The 16,373-nt window shown below is 31.5% G+C and overlaps 2 protein-coding genes across 2 annotated transcripts; both read left to right on the top strand.

The window, feature by feature from the left end:
- On the top strand, positions 1-4,581 carry LOC101896460 (cilia- and flagella-associated protein 299-like). The gene is made up of 2 exons (XM_059126088.1): positions 1-406; positions 4,106-4,581. The coding sequence occupies exons 1-2, from the start codon at positions 86-88 to the stop codon at positions 4,499-4,501; spliced, it is 717 nt and encodes a 238-aa protein (XP_058982071.1). The 5' UTR covers positions 1-85; the 3' UTR covers positions 4,502-4,581.
- A 309-nt stretch (positions 4,582-4,890) lies between these two features.
- On the top strand, positions 4,891-16,331 carry LOC101892984 (glutamate receptor ionotropic, kainate 2). Its single transcript, XM_059126085.1, has 14 exons — positions 4,891-5,233; positions 5,293-5,439; positions 5,503-5,565; positions 6,724-6,927; positions 6,991-7,202; positions 7,262-7,450; positions 7,509-7,661; positions 10,529-10,770; positions 10,953-11,142; positions 11,206-11,564; positions 14,736-14,934; positions 14,995-15,223; positions 15,284-15,552; positions 15,611-16,331. Exons 1-14 carry the CDS (start codon positions 5,161-5,163, stop codon positions 16,316-16,318), a joined length of 3,237 nt encoding a protein of 1,078 aa, XP_058982068.1. The 5' UTR covers positions 4,891-5,160; the 3' UTR covers positions 16,319-16,331.
- Positions 16,332-16,373: the final 42 nt, after the last annotated feature.

Here is a 16,373-nt window from a genome sequence, read left to right as displayed (position 1 = left end):
AAAAGTCATTCAAAGCAAAATAATAAAATTTTAAATTAGATTTTTAATTTTTATTTCCCTCTCAAAAAATTGAATTTTCCCCACAATGACCGGTACAATAGCCCAGGATATGTTCCTCTTGGACTGCCCCGGATATGAGGATTATTTGGATACATTTGTAACGCGCAGCGATATACGTTTTATACGAAATGTACGCTTTTGTCGCATGCTCGTGGAGTTGGGTTATCGTTCGCCCACCGACATATATACACCGGAACAATTCCAACAGCATAAGGCCGCTGTCCAAGAATCGCTGTGGCCCATCAAGAAATCAACTATCTTTTTTAGTGATGGCATGAAATCACAAGATCCGGTGCTAATCGAAATGGCCAATCGGGAGAGGCCGAATGCACAGAAAATGATATCGGTAAGGATAAAATATTTTTAAAAAATCCACGTTTATAATTGGTACTAGAAAAAATATTTTTAAAAAATCCACGTTTATAATTGGTACTAGAAAAAATATTTTTAAAAAATCCACGTTTATAATTGGTACTAGAAAAAATATTTTTAAAAAATCCACGTTTATAATTGGTACTAGAAAAATATTTTTAAAAAATCCACGTTTATAATTGGTACTAGAAAAAATATTTTTAAAAAATCCACGTTTATAATTGGTACTAGAAAAAATATTTTTAAAAAATCCACGTTTATAATTGGTACTAGAAAAAATATTTTTAAAAAATCCACGTTTATAATTGGTACTAGAAAAAATATTTTTAAAAAATCCCGGTTTATAATTGGTACTCGAAAAAAACATTTTAAAAAAATCCCGGTTTATAATTGGTACTCGAAAAAAATATTTTAAAAAAATCCCGGTTTATAATTGGTACTAGAAAAAATATTTTTAAAAAATCCACGTTTATAATTGGTACTAGAAAAAATATTTTTAAAAAATCCACGTTTATAATTGGTACTAGAAAAAATATTTTTAAAAAATCCACGTTTATAATTGGTACTAGAAAAAATATTTTTAAAAAATACACGTTTATATAAGGAACTTGAAAAAATATTTTTAAAAAATCCACGTTTATATAAGGAACTTGAAAAAATATTTTTAAAAAATCCACGTTTATATAAGGAACTTGAAAAATATTTTTAAAAAATCCACGTTTATATAAGGAACTTGAAAAAATATTTTTAAAAAATCCACGTTTATATAAGGAACTTGAAAAAATATTTTTAAAAAATCCACGTTTATATAAGGAACTTGAAAAAATATTTTTAAAAAATCCACGTTTATATAAGGAACTTGAAAAAATATTTTTAAAAAATCCACGTTTATATAAGGAACTTGAAAAAATATTTTTAAAAAATCCACGTTTATATAAGGAACTTGAAAAAATATTTTTAAAAAATCCACGTTTATATAAGGAACTTGAAAAAATATTTTTAAAAATCCACGTTTATATAAGGAACTTGAAAAAATATTTTTAAAAAATCCACGTTTATATAAGGAACTTGAAAAAATATTTTTAAAAAATCCACGTTTATATAAGGAACTTGAAAAAATATTTTTAAAAAATCCACGTTTATATAAGGAACTTGAAAAAATATTTTTAAAAAATCCACGTTTATATAAGGAACTTGAAAAAATATTTTTTAAAAATCCACGTTTATATAAGGAACTTGAAAAAATATTTTTAAAAAATCCACGTTTATATAAGGAACTTGAAAAAATATTTTTAAAAAATCCACGTTTATATAAGGAACTTGAAAAAATATTTTTAAAAAATCCACGTTTAAAATTGGTACTTGAAAAAAAATATTTTTAAAAAATCCACGTTTATAGTTGGTACTTGAAAAAATATTTTTAAAAAATCCACGTTTATAGTTGGTACTTGAAAAAATATTTTTAAAAAATCCACGTTTATAATTGGTACTTGACAAAATATTTTTAAAAAATCAACGTTTATAATTGGTACTAGAAAAAATATTTTTAAAAAATCCACGTTTATAATTGGTACTAGAAAAAATATTTTTAAAAAATCCCGGTTTATAATTGGTACTCGAAAAAAATATTTTTAAAAAATCCCGGTTTATAATTGGTACTCGAAAAAAATATTTTTAAAAAATCCACGTTTATATAAAGAACTTGAAAAATATTTTTAAAAAATCCACGTTTATATAAGGAACTTGAAAAAATATTTTTAAAAAATCCACGTTTATATAAGGAACTTGAAAAAATATTTTTAAAAAATCCACGTTTATATAAGGAACTTGAAAAAATATTTTTAAAAAATCCACGTTTATATAAGGAACTTGAAAAATATTTTTAAAAAATCCACGTTTATATAAGGAACTTGAAAAAATATTTTTAAAAAATCCACGTTTATATAAGGAACTTGAAATAATATTTTTTAAAAATCCACGTTTATATAAGGAACTTGAAAAAATATTTTTAAAAAATCCACGTTTATATAAGGAACTTGAAAAAATATTTTTAAAAAATCCACGTTTATATAAGGAACTTGAAAAAATATTTTTAAAAAATCCACGTTTAAAATTGGTACTTGAAAAAAAATATTTTTAAAAAATCCACGTTTATAGTTGGTACTTGAAAACATATTTTTAAAAAATCCACGTTTATAATTGGTACTTGACAAAATATTTTTAAAAAATCCACGTTTATAATTGGTACTAGAAAAAATATTTTTAAAAAATCCACGTTTATAATTGGTACTAGAAAAAATATTTTTAAAAAATCCCGGTTTATAATTGGTACTCGAAAAAAATATTTTTAAAAAATCCCGGTTTATAATTGGTACTCGAAAAAAATATTTTTAAAAAATCCACGTTTATATAAAGAACTTGAAAAAATATTTTTAAAAAATCCACGTTTATATAAGGAACTTGAAAAAATATTTTTAAAAAATACACGTTTATATAAGGAACTTGAAAAAATATTTTTTAAAAATCCACGTTTATATAAGGAACTTGAAAAAATATTTTTAAAAAATCCACGTTTATATAAGGAACTTGAAAAAATATTTTTAAAAAATCCACGTTTATATAAGAAACTTGAAAAAATATTTTTAAAAAATCCACGTTTATATAAGGAACTTGAAAAAATATTTTTAAAAAATCCACGTTTATATAAGGAACTTGAAAAAATATTTTTAAAAAATCCACGTTTATATAAGGAACTTGAAAAAATATTTTTAAAAAATCCACGTTTATATAAGGAACTTGAAAAAATATTTTTAAAAAATCCACGTTTATATAAGGAACTTGAAAAAATATTTTTAAAAAATCCACGTTTATAATTGGTACTTGAAAAAATATTTTTAAAAAATCCGCATTTATAATTGGTACTTGAAAAAATATTTTTAAAAAAATCCACGTTTATAATTAGTACTTGAAAAAATATTTTTAAAAAATCCACGTTTATAATTAGTACTTGAAAAAATATTTTTAAAAAATCCACGTTTATAATTGGTATTTGAAAAAATATTTTTAAAAAATCCACGTTTATATGTGGTACTTAAAAAAATATTTTTAAAAAAATCCACGTTTATATGTGGTGCTTGAAAAAATATTTTTAAAAAATCTACGTTTATAATTGGTACTTGAAAAAATATTTTTAAAAAATCCAAGTTTATAATTGGTACTTGAAAAAATAATTTTAAAAAATCCACTTTTATATGTGTTGCTTACAAAAATATTTTTAAAAAATCCACGTTTATATGTGGTGCTTGAAAAAATATTTTTAAAAAATCCACGTTTATATGTGATGCTTGAAAAAATATTTTTAAAAAAATCCACGTTAATATGTGATGCTTGAAAAAATATTTTTAAAAAATCCACGTCTATGTGTGAGGCTTGAACAAAATATTTTTAAAAAATCCGCGTTTATTTGGTCTTTAAAAAATATTTTTAAAAAATCCACGTTATTTGGTCATTGAAAAAATATTTTAAAAAAATCCACGTTTATTTTGTCCTTGAAAAAATATTTTTAAAAAATCCATGTTTATTTCGTCCTTGAAAAAATATTTAAAAAAATCCACTTTGATGTCAGATCTTTTCAAATAATTTTTATTTGTTTCCCTTCCTTCTCTCTCTGCAGACAATCATATTCATAAAACACCGCTTGAAAACCGGTTTCGAAATATCCGGTTACATTGACTATGAGCAAAGTTTACACCAGGCAAATCTGCAAGAGGAAAATTGCACCGATTGGGCGGCCATCTTTGGCGAGCGCCTAAAACTAAGACCCAAAACCACCGATCTGAGCTTTTTCGACTGGCACAAGGGCCTGGTGCTGTACAATGAATCGGATAATTATCTGGTGCAACATGATGTCCACTACGGGTTGATTTTCATGCACAAAGGTGATCACAAGAAGGTCTGTGTCGATATCGATAAACCGGAATATAGTAAAAATTGTACGCGGTCAATGCATTTCTCGGAGCGGTATGGGCATGTGGTGTTCTACGATCATGTCATACGGAAAAAGATTTGAAAAGTACCAGGTGGGACGGCTCTCTCTCTCTCCTTCTCTCTCTCGCTCGCTCTTGAATTTGAATAAAACTGAGAAATAAATTATGTTTGTTTGTCAACAGGATCAGGTATGAGGGGTGGGGTGGGGTTGGGAGGTAGGTGGATTTTTGGACCCCGGCCAATTTGAAAAATGTTTTTTGCATTCTTGTTGCTTCTGCTTATTTAGAATATGCTGATCACAACAAAAAGGGTTTTTTCTTGTGGCACACACACCATTTGGCCACACCACCAAAATAATGCCGAATTTCTGGGTCATTGTTTCATGTTTTTTCCTCCACATTTCTCCTTTGGTGTATTTCGATTTTTTTCTTCTCAATTCTTTCTTTAAGTGCATTTTGTCAATTAATTTTGGGTGATCAAGACAAAAACATAATCAAGACAAAACAAAAAATTCATTTAAATTTAGGCCTTAGACGAGGCAACATTATTTCGATTATCTGGTCACAGCTGCAAGTCATGCCGCAAGAATTTTTTTCGAAGTGAAAAAGAAAACGTTTACATCATCATAAAAATTTATTTTCATAAAAATGGAAATTCTAAAAAATTAGTAAAAAAATTAATTTAAAAAAAGGTTGAGAAAATATAACCCCCCATTGTGGCCCTCAAAAAATACCCCACAAAATGCAGATCTACAAATTCCTGTTGTATTTAATATTTGCAAATTTGGTCAAGGCCAAACCGAAATTTAACATAGGTAAGTTCTGTGTTTTTCGGAAAATTTCTAAAAAAAATTGAAAATTTTTTTCCCTTAAGGCATAATTTTGGATGCACCCCGAGACGACTTGGAAATTGCATTTCTCTCGGCCATCGATAGATCGAACATAAATGAACGCAGCTTTGAGTTGGAGGGTGTTGTGGTCTATGCCAATGCCGAGGATAGTTTTTTGGTAGAGAAGGCGGGTAGGTCACCACCTCCCAATTTTTTTTCCGAAAAAATATGACTAATTTGTTTTTCCATTTCAGCCTGCAATTTAATTTCACAGAATGTCATTGCCATATTTGGACCCATACAGGGCAGTGGTTCGGGTGAGACACAATGAAAATACTATTATAAAGTATTTGAGAGTGAATCGTAGATTTTTGAGGACCAATTTTTTAAAATATCAGAGAATAATAAAAAAATGGAACGAATTTGGGAATATCGGGAGGAGACGTTATATGGGGGCTATACGAAGATGTGGGGACCTGCGCAGATAATTTTTTGTCATAGGCTGTAACATCCCTTACGAACTTCAAATACCAAATTTGAAACATTTCCGGTGAATAATGTCGCAAAAATCATCAAAATACCGAAAATCGGGAGGTGCCGTGAAAAGGGGGGTATTCGAAGACGTGAACCTGCACAGACAATTTTCTGTCTCAGGCTGTAACATCCCTTACGAACTCCAAATACCAAATTTGAAACAATTGCCGTAAATAATGTCGCTAAAATCAGCAAAATTCCGAATATCGGGAGGTACACTTATATGGGGGCTATACGAAGACCTAGACCTGCGCAGATAATTTTCTGTCATAGGCTGTAGTATCCATTTCGACCTTCATATACCAAATTTGAAGCAATTCCGGTGAATAATGTCGCTAAAATCAGCAAAATACCGAATATCGGGAGGTACACTTATATGGGGGCTATACGAAGACGTGGACCTGCACAGACAATTTTCTATCACAGGCTGTAGTATCTATAACGAACTTCAAATACCAAATTTGAAGCAATTCCGGTGAATAATGACGCTAAAATCAACAAAGTGCCGAATATCGGGAGCTACAGTTATATGGGGGCTATACCAAAACGTGGACCTGCACAGACAATTTTCTGTCTCAGGCTGTAGTATCCATTACGAACTTCAAATACCAAATTTGAAACAATTCCGGTGAATAATGTCGCTAAAATCATCCAAAATACCGAATATCGGGAGGTGCCGCTATATGAGGGCTATACGAAGAAGTCGACCTGCATAGGTAATTTTCTGGCACAGGCTGTAGTATCCATTACGACCTTCATATACCAAATTTGAAACAATTCCGGTTAATAATGTCGCTTTAATCCCCAAAATACCGAATATAGGGAGGTACCATGATATGGGGGCTATACCAAAACGTGGACCTACATGACCCATTTTTAATACCAAAAGTCCTGCAGGCATAATATACAATATTTTCTCCATCAATTTTATTTATTTTTAGATATTGTTGCCTCGATTTGCCACACCCTGGAAATACCGCATTTCACCTTTGACTGGTCGCCCAGCGAGGCCTTGGACGAGAAACCCCTACGAAGCATGTCCCTGAATCTGCATCCATATAATTTGCAGTTCTCACAAGGTCTCTCGGAGACGGTGCAAAGTTTTGGTTGGCGTTCCTTTACCGTGGTATATGAGTCGGAAAAAGGTTAGATCCCTTAAAAATCCAAAAAAGAATTTAAAATCATTTGAAATTTTAAAAATCTTCCAGAATTACAACAAATACAGGACATCTTACAAATCGGAGAGCCGAGCAGCAATCCCACCACGGTTAAACAGCTACCCGATGACTCGGACTATAGGCCGTTTTTGAAGAGCATCAAGACCTCCACGGATAATTGTATGATTTTACACTGTTCTCTGGATAAAATCATGGAGATTCTAAGGCAGGCCGATGAACTGAAAATGTTGGGGGAATATCAGGTCAGTAGGGGTTTTGGAACTTTTAAATAGGGAATTTAAAAAAAAAATCTCTTTTCCAGAGCATTTTCATACCCACCCTGGACACCCATACCTTGGATATGCAAGAAATCCAAAATGTTGGAGCAAATATAACCACAATTCGCCTTATGGATCCCACGGATTATCAACTGCGAAATTTGGTGAGAGATTGGGAGGAGCGTGAAAAGCGAGAGGGTAATTTTTATCGGGTGGATGTAACGCAAATTAAGGTTTGTTTTGAGGGGAAAAAATAAGCAGAGGGTTATGTAATGAAGTTGATATTTTTAGACCAACATGGTTCTGCTCAGCGATGCTGTGTGGATTTTTGTAAAAGGCTTGGCCGAGCTGGAAATTGTAGAGGAGCTAAATCCCCCGGAAATTGCTTGTCGAAGAAACAGGCCATGGCAGCAGGGGAGAAGGATTTTGGAGTTCATAAAGGCGGTGAGTAGGGCCATTTTGAAAAAAAAATCTACCAATTTTATATCTGTGAACAAGCCTTGCTAGGCTTTGAAATTTTTTCTTTAAAAATCCACGCTTTGCTAGGCCTTGAAAAAAATATTCTTTAAAAATCCACGCTTTACTAGGCCTTGAAAAAAATATTCTTTAAAAATCCACGCTTTGCTAGGCCTTGAAAAAAATATTCTTTAAAAATCGACGCTTTGCTAGGCCTTGAAAAAAATATTCTTTAAAAATCCACGCTTTACTAGGCCTTGAAAAAATATTCTTTAAAAATCCACGCTTTGCTAGGCCTTGAAAAAAATATTCTTTAAAAATCGACGCTTTGCTAGGCCTTGAAAAAAATATTCTTTAAAAATCCACGCTTTGCTAGGCCTTGAAAAAAATATTCTTTAAAAATCCACGCTTTGCTAGGCCTTGAAAAAAATATTCTTTAAAAATCCACGCTTTGCTAGGCCTTGAAAAAAATATTCTTTAAAAATCCACGCTTTGCTAGGCCTTGAAAAAAATATTCTTTAAAAATCCACGCTTTGCTAGGCCTTGAAAAAAATATTCTTTAAAAATCCACGCTTTGCTAGGCCTTGAAAAAAATATTCTTTAAAAATCCACGCTTTGCTAGGCCTTGAAAAAAATATTCTTTAAAAATCCACGCTTTGCTAGGCCTTGAAAAAAATATTCTTTAAAAATCCACGCTTTGCTAGGCCTTGAAAAAAATATTCTTTAAAAATCCACGCTTTGCTAGGCCTTGAAAAAAATATTCCTTAAAAATCCACGCTTTGCTAGGCCTTGAAAAAAATATTCTTTAAAAATCCACGCTTTGCTAGGCCTTGAAAAAATATTCTTTAAAAATCCACGCTTTGCTAGGCCTTGAAAAAAATATTCTTTAAAAATCCACGCTTTGCTAGGCCTTGAAAAAAATATTCTTTAAAAATCCACGCTTTGCTAGGCCTTGAAAAAAATATTCTTTAAAAATCCACGCTTTGCTAGGCCTTGAAAAAAATATTCTTTAAAAATCCACGCTTTGCTAGGCCTTGAAAAAAATATTCTTTAAAAATCCACGCTTTGCTAGGCCTTGAAAAAAATATTCTTTAAAAATCCACGCTTTGCTAGGCCTTGAAAAAAATATTCTTTAAAAATCCACGCTTTGCTAGGCCTTGAAAAAAATATTCTTTAAAAATCCACGCTTTGCTAGGCCTTGAAAAAAAATATTCTTTAAAAATCCACGCTTTGCTAGGCCTTGAAAAAAATATTCTTTAAAAATCCACGCTTTGCTAGGCCTTGAAAAAAATATTCTTTAAAAATCCACGCTTTGCTAGGCCTTGAAAAAAATATTCTTTAAAAATCCACGCTTTGCTAGGCCTTGAAAAAAATATTCTTTAAAAATCCACGCTTTGCTAGGCCTTGAAAAAAATATTCTTTAAAAATCCACGCTTTACTAGGCCTTGAAAAAAATATTCTTTAAAAATCCACGCTTTGCTAGGCCTTGAAAAAAATATTCTTTAAAAATCCACGCTTTGCTAGGCCTTGAAAAAAATATTCTTTAAAAATCCACGCTTTGCTAGGCCTTGAAAAAAATATTCTTTAAAAATCCACGCTTTACTAGGCCTTGAAAAAAATATTCTTTAAAAATCCACGCTTTGCTAGGCCTTGAAAAAAATATTCTTTAAAAATCCACGCTTTGCTAGGCCTTGAAAAAAATAATCTTTAAAAATCCACGCTTTGCTAGGCCTTGAAAAAAATATTCTTTAAAAATCCACGCTTTACTAGGCCTTGAAAAAAATATTCTTTAAAAATCCACGCTTTGCTAGGCCTTGAAAAAAATACTCTTTAAAAATCCACGCTTTGCTAGGCCTTGAAAAAATACTCTTTAAAAATCCACGCTTTGCTAGGCCTTGAAAAAAATATTCTTTAAAAATCCACGCTTTGCTAGGCCTTGAAAAAAATATTCTTTAAAAATCCACGCTTTGCTAGGCCTTGAAAAAAATAATCTTTAAAAATCCACGCTTTGCTAGGCCTTGAAAAAAATAATCTTTAAAAATCATCGCTTTGCTAGGCCTTGAAAAAAATAATCTTTAAAAATCCACGCTTTGCTAGGCCTTGAAAAAAATATTCTTTAAAAATCCACGCTTTGCTAGGCCTTGAAAAAAATATTCTTTAAAAATCCACGCTTTGCTAGGCCTTGAAAAAAATACTCTTTAAAAATCCACGCTTTGCTAGGCCTTGAAAAAAATATTCTTTAAAAATCCACGCTTTGCTAGGCCTTGAAAAAAATATTCTTTAAAAATCCACGCTTTACTAGGCCTTGAAAAAAATATTCTTTAAAAATCCACGCTTTGCTAGGCCTTGAAAAAAATATTCTTTAAAAATCCACGCTTTGCTAGGCCTTGAAAAAAATATTCTTTAAAAATCCACGCTTTGCTAGGCCTTGAAAAAAATAATCTTTAAAAATCCACGCTTTGCTAGGCCTTGAAAAAAATATTCTTTAAAAATCCACGCTTTGCTAGGCCTTGAAAAAAATATTCTTTAAAAATCCACGCTTTGCTAGGCCTTGAAAAAAATACTCTTTAAAAATCCACGCTTTGCTAGGCCTTGAAAAAAATATTCTTTAAAAATCCACGCTTTGCTAGGCCTTGAAAAAAATATTCTTTAAAAATCCACGCTTTGCTAGGCCTTGAAAAAATATTCTTTAAAAATCCACGCCTTTCTAGGCTTTGAAGAAAACCATTCTTTTAAAATCTACGCCTTACTAGGCTTTGAAATTTTTTCTTTAAAAGTCCTGATTGGCCTTTTAAAAATCTCTCCAATCCCACATTTAATAACATAACCTCAAATATCCTCTTCCTTTGTTACAGCGTTCTGATGAAGCCTATACCGGTCGCATTGATTTCAACCAATATGGCCAGAGAAGCTTTTTCACTCTTCGTTGCATGGAGGTAACCCAAACGGGTCTACTCGATTTATCAACCTGGGATCCTGTCAATGGTTTTGGTCTGTTGGGCGCCGACGATGACAGCGACCAGCGGGTGGGAGCCAAACTACAAAATAAAACATTTATTATCACCTCCCGGCTGGGAGCGCCGTTTCTTATGGAGAGGTGAGTTTCCGAAATTATTCAAAAGTCACACGAGGATGTCAGGTGAAACATTTTTCAAGATGATCTCACGAGAAGCCAGTACGAAATCTACAATTGTTGACGGATATCGTATGGGCATAAATTTGTTCTGGAAAGTTACTGAAGACTCTCTTTAATATTTTTTTTTCATTTGTATCTTCCAGGGAGGCCAAGGACGGCGAAATCTTGGAGGGCAATGCACGCTATGAAGGCTATAGCTTGGATCTCATTGATCATATTGCCAGGCTTTTAAATTTCAAATATGAATTTCATTTGGCGCCAGATGGCCGATATGGTGGCTTTAATAAACAAACACAGAAATGGGATGGTTTGGTGGGGCAGCTACTAGATGGCGTAAGTACAAGCATAATTTATCTCAATCACCAACCTAAGTTCTCTCTCTTTTCTCCCCTTCAGAACGCCGATTTGGGTATTTGCGACCTGACCATGACTTCGGCACGCCGCAAGGCCGTCGATTTTACGCCGCCCTTTATGACGCTGGGCATCAGTATTCTCTACATGAAGCCGGAGGTCCAACCGGCCAACCTCTTTTCGTTTTTGTTACCATTTTCCAAGGATGTTTGGGTGTATATGGCCACCGGATACTTGGGGGTATCGTTGCTGCTTTTCTTTTTGGCACGCATGGCACCTGAAGATTGGGAAAATCCCCATCCCTGCAAAGAACCCGAAGAATATGAAAATCTATGGACCATAACGAATACAACGTGGCTGACGATGGGTTCCATTATGGGTCAGGGATGTGATATTTTACCGAAGTGAGTATCAAGAGGATTTTTTTAAGGGTATTTTTACAAAATTTGGAAAAATGTGGACTTTTTAAGAAAAATATTTTTCAAGTTTTGACAAAACGTAGATTTAAAAGAAAAAAAACTATTTTTCCTAAATTTGACAAAACGTGGATTTTTTAAAAAAATTATTTTTCCTAAATTTGACAAAACGTTGATTTATTAAAAAATATTTTTCCAAGACCTAACAAAACGTGGATTTTTTAAAAAATATTTTTCGAAGTCCTAACAAAACATGGATTTTTAACAAAATTTTTTTCCAAGTCCTAACAAAACGAGGATTTTTTAAAAATATTTTTTTTCAAAACTTGACAAAACTTGGGTTTTTTAAAAAATATTTTTCCAAGTTCTAACAAAACGTGGATTTTTTAAAAAATAATTTTTTCAAGTCCTAACAAAACGCGGATTTTTAAAAAATATTTTTCCAAGTCCTAACAAAACGTGGATTTTTTAAAAAATAATTTTTCCTAAATTTGACAAAACATAGATTTTTTAAAAAAAATATTTTTCAAGTTTTGACAAAACGTGGATTTTTTAAAAAATATTTTTTCCATGAATCGTCGATTTTTTAAAAAATATTTTTTCCATGAATCGTCGATTTTTTAAAAAATATTTTTCCAAGTCCAAACAAAACGTGGATTTTTTAAAAAAATATTTTTTCCATGAATCGTCGATTTTTTAAAAAATATTTTTCCAAGTCCAAACAAAACGTGGTTTTTTTTTAATATTTTTTCAAGTCCTAACAAAACGTGATTTTTTTTAAAATATATTTTTCCAAATACTTACAAAACGTGGATTTCTTAAAAAATATTTTTGCAAGTCCTAACATAACGTGGATTTAAAAAAAAAATATTTTTCCAAGTCCTAACAAAACGTGGATTTTTTAAAAAATATTTTTCCAAGTCCAAACAAAACGTGGATTTTTTTAATTCCTAACGAAACATAGATTTTTTAAAAGAATATTTTTCTAGTCCTAATGAAACATGGATTTTTTGAAAGAATATTTTTCCAAGTCCTAACAAAACGTGGATTTTTTAAAAAATATTTTTCCAAGTCCTAACAAGACGTAGATTTTTTAAAAAATATTTTTCCAAGTCTAAACAAAACGTGGATTTTTTTTTAATATTTTTTCAAGTCCTAACAAAACGTGATTTTTTTTAAAAAATATTTTTCCAAGTACTTACAAAACGTGGATTTCTTAAAAAATATTTTTGCAAGTCCTAACATAACGTGGATTTAAAAAAAATATTTTTCCAATTCCTAACAAAACGTGGATTTTTTAAAAAAAAATATTTTCCATTCATAACAAAACGTGGATTTAAAAAAAAATATTTTTCCAATTCCTAACAAAACGTGGATTTTTAAAAAAAAAATATTTTCCATTCATAACAAAACGTGGATTTAAAAAAAAATATTTTTCCAAGTCCTAACAAAACGTGAATTTTTTTTAAAAAATATTTTTCCAAAATTGGTCGAAACGTGGATTTAAAAAATCCAAAATTGGTCTAAACGTGTATTTAAAAAATCCAAAATTGGTCTAAATGTGGATTTAAAAAACATAAAATTGGTCTAAATGTGGATTTAAAAAATCCAAAATTGGTCTAAACGTGGATTTAAAAAAATCCAAAAATGGTCTAAACGTGGATTTAAAAAAATCCAAAATTGGTCTAAACGTGGATTTAAAAGAATCCAAAATTGATCTAAACGTGGATTTAAAAAAATTCAAAATTGGTCTAAACGTGGATTTAAAAAAATCCAAAATTGGTCTAAACGTGGATTTAAAAAAATTCAAAATTGGTCTAAACGTGGAATTAAAAGAATCCAAAATTGATCTAAAGGTGGAATTAAAAGAATCCAAAATTGGTCTAAACGTGGATTTAAAAGAATCCAAAATTGGTCTAAACGTGGATTTAAAAAAAAATCCAAAATTGGTCTAAACGTAGATTTAAAAAAAATCCAAAATTGGTCTAAACGTGGATTTAAAAAAATCCAAAATTGGTCTAAACGTGGATTTAAAAAAAATCCAAAATTGGTCCAAACGTGGATTTAAAAAAATCCAAAATTGGTCGAAACGTGGATTTAAAAAATCCAAAATTGGTCGAAACGTGGATTTAAAAAAATCCAAAATTGGTCTAAACGTGGATTTAAAAAAAACCAAAATTGGTCTAAACTTGGATTTAAAAAAATCCAAAATTGGTCTAAACGATTTAAAAAAATTCAAAATTGGTCTAAACGATTTAAAAAAAAAACAAAATTTGTCTAAACGTGGATTTAAAAAAAATAAAAATTGGTCTAAACGTGGATTTAAAAAAAAATCCAAAATTGGTCTAAACGTGGATTTAAAAAGAAATCCAAAATTGGTCTAAACGTGGATTTAAAAAAAATCCAAAATTGGTCTAAACGTGGATTTAAAAAGAAATCCAAAATTGGTCTAAACGTGGATTTAAAAAGAAATCCAAAATTGGTCTAAAGGTGGATTTAAAAGAATCCAAAATTGGTCTAAACGTGGAAAAATTGTTAAAACGTAGATTTTTAAAAAAAATATTTTTCAAAAATTGATAGAAACTTGGATTTTGTTGAAAAATATTTTTTATAAAATTGGTCGGACGTGCATTTTTTAAAAAAAAATTTCCAAAATTGGTCGAAACGTGGATTTTTTAAAAAATATTTTTCCAAAATTGGTCGAAACGTGGATTTAAAAAAAGTATTTTTCCAAAATTGGTCGAAACGTGGATTTAAAAAAGTATTTTTCCAAAATTGGTCGAAACGTGGTTTTTTTTAAAAATATTTTCCAAAAAAAATTATTAAAAAATATTTTTCCAAAATTAGTCGAAACGCGGATTTAAAAAAAAAATCCAAAAAAATTATTTAAAAATATTTTTACAAAATAGGTCGAAACGCGGATTTTTTAAAAATTATTTAAAAAAAAAATATTAAAATATATTTTTCCAAAATTAGTTGTGGATTTAAAAAAAAATCCAAAAAAAATATTAAAAAATATTTTTCCAAAATTAGTCGAAACGTGGATTTAAAAAAAAAATCCAAAAAAATTATTTAAAAATATTTTTCCAAAATTGGTCGAAACGTGGATTTTTTAAAAAATATTTTTTTATGAATATTTTTTCTTCTCTTGCTTTCTAGGGCCTCCTCCACCCGCCTGGTCACCGCCATCTGGTGGTTCTTTGCCCTTATGATGTTGAATTCCTATACCGCCAACTTGGCTGCCTTTTTGACCATGTCCCGCATGAGTTCTTCCATTAAATCTGCCGAAGATTTGGCAGCCCAAAACAAAATCAAATATGGGGCCGTTATGGGTGGCAGTACCATGAACTTTTTTAAGGTAAGAAAATTACATCCTACCCCCTTCGATTCAAATCACTTTAAATCCCAATTTTGCCAGGAATCAAATTTTACCACCTACCAACGCATGTGGGCGGCCATGGAATCGGATATGACGGTGTTTACCCGCAGCAATGATGAGGGAGTGGAACGTGTGCTGAAAGGCAAACGGTTGTATGCCTATCTAATGGAATCCACCGGCTTGGAATACATTGTGGAGAGGAAGTGTAATTTGACCCAAATCGGTGGATGGCTGGATTACAAGACCTATGGCATTGCAATGCCTTTTAGTGAGTTTTGGAGGTTGGGGAAATTGAATTATGAGATTTTCAAATTTTGTATTTTTTCAGATTCCCCCTATCGTAAACAGATCAGTGGAGCGGTATTGAAACTGGGCGAGGCCGGTACCCTGACGGAATTGAAACGAAAATGGTGGAAGGAAATGCATGGCGGTGGCAAATGTGAAAAGGGAGAGGCTGCCTCTAGTGACACGGCTGAATTGGATATTGAGAGTGTGGGTGGTGTGTTCTTGGTCCTGGGTCTGGGTTTGGTGTGTGCCTTCTGTATTGGCATTGTGGAGTTTTTGTGGAATGTGAAGTCCGTGGCAGTGGATGAGAAGGTAATGAGAATTGGATTTTTTTCCAAAGAAAATTAAATTTATTTTCTTTATTTTCCAGATAACCCTAATGGAGGCCCTGAAAGTGGAAACGCTGTTTGCTTTGAAATTTTGGATAACCACGAAACCGGTACATGCCAGCTCTGCCGATTCCAGTGATAAATCCTCTTCATCATCTTCCTCTTCCTCCTCGTCATCATCATCATCGCACTCGAAATCCCTGAAATCGGTTGGCCTTTCCGTTTCCCAGAGCATGAAATCCATGAAAAGTTCCATACCCGAAACTGTGCGCTCTTCGGTACATGAGAAGTTAAGAAAAATTGGTTCCATGTTTTCCATAAAATCCATTAAATCGGAAAAAGCTGACAAGGAAATAGAAACGGCCACACAACAGCAATTGATATTGGTGGCACCACCTCCGATGCCCCGACCCTTGGCCATAATGCGTAAATCGGAAATACCCATTGCCGATAAGGCCATACAGACAGAGGTGAAACCCAAGAAACATCATCATCGTCATCATGAGGAAGCAGCTGCGGCTCCAGAACCGGAACCCGAACAGGAGCCCGAACCAGAGCCACAACCTGAACCCGAACCCGACCAGCCTGAACCAGAACGAGCCCATCGTCACCATCATCATCATCACCACCACCATCATCACCATCGTCGGCCAATGGATGAGGCCTTAGAGGCTGGGCAAAGCTATGACCAACCCCAGACCTCCAGGGACCGCAAACGTGAAAGCAAACTAAGCTCAAAAAGTCATTAGTCTAATTGTGTTGTACCTTTAATTAAGAAAACCTAAATAAATTTTATTGAATTTT

The sequence above is a fragment of the Musca domestica genome, unplaced genomic scaffold, assembly GCF_030504385.1.
Source record: "Musca domestica strain aabys unplaced genomic scaffold, Musca_domestica.polishedcontigs.V.1.1 366, whole genome shotgun sequence".
NCBI classification, from domain to species: domain Eukaryota; kingdom Metazoa; phylum Arthropoda; class Insecta; order Diptera; family Muscidae; genus Musca; species Musca domestica.
This window is presented reverse-complemented; position numbering and strand designations above follow the sequence as displayed.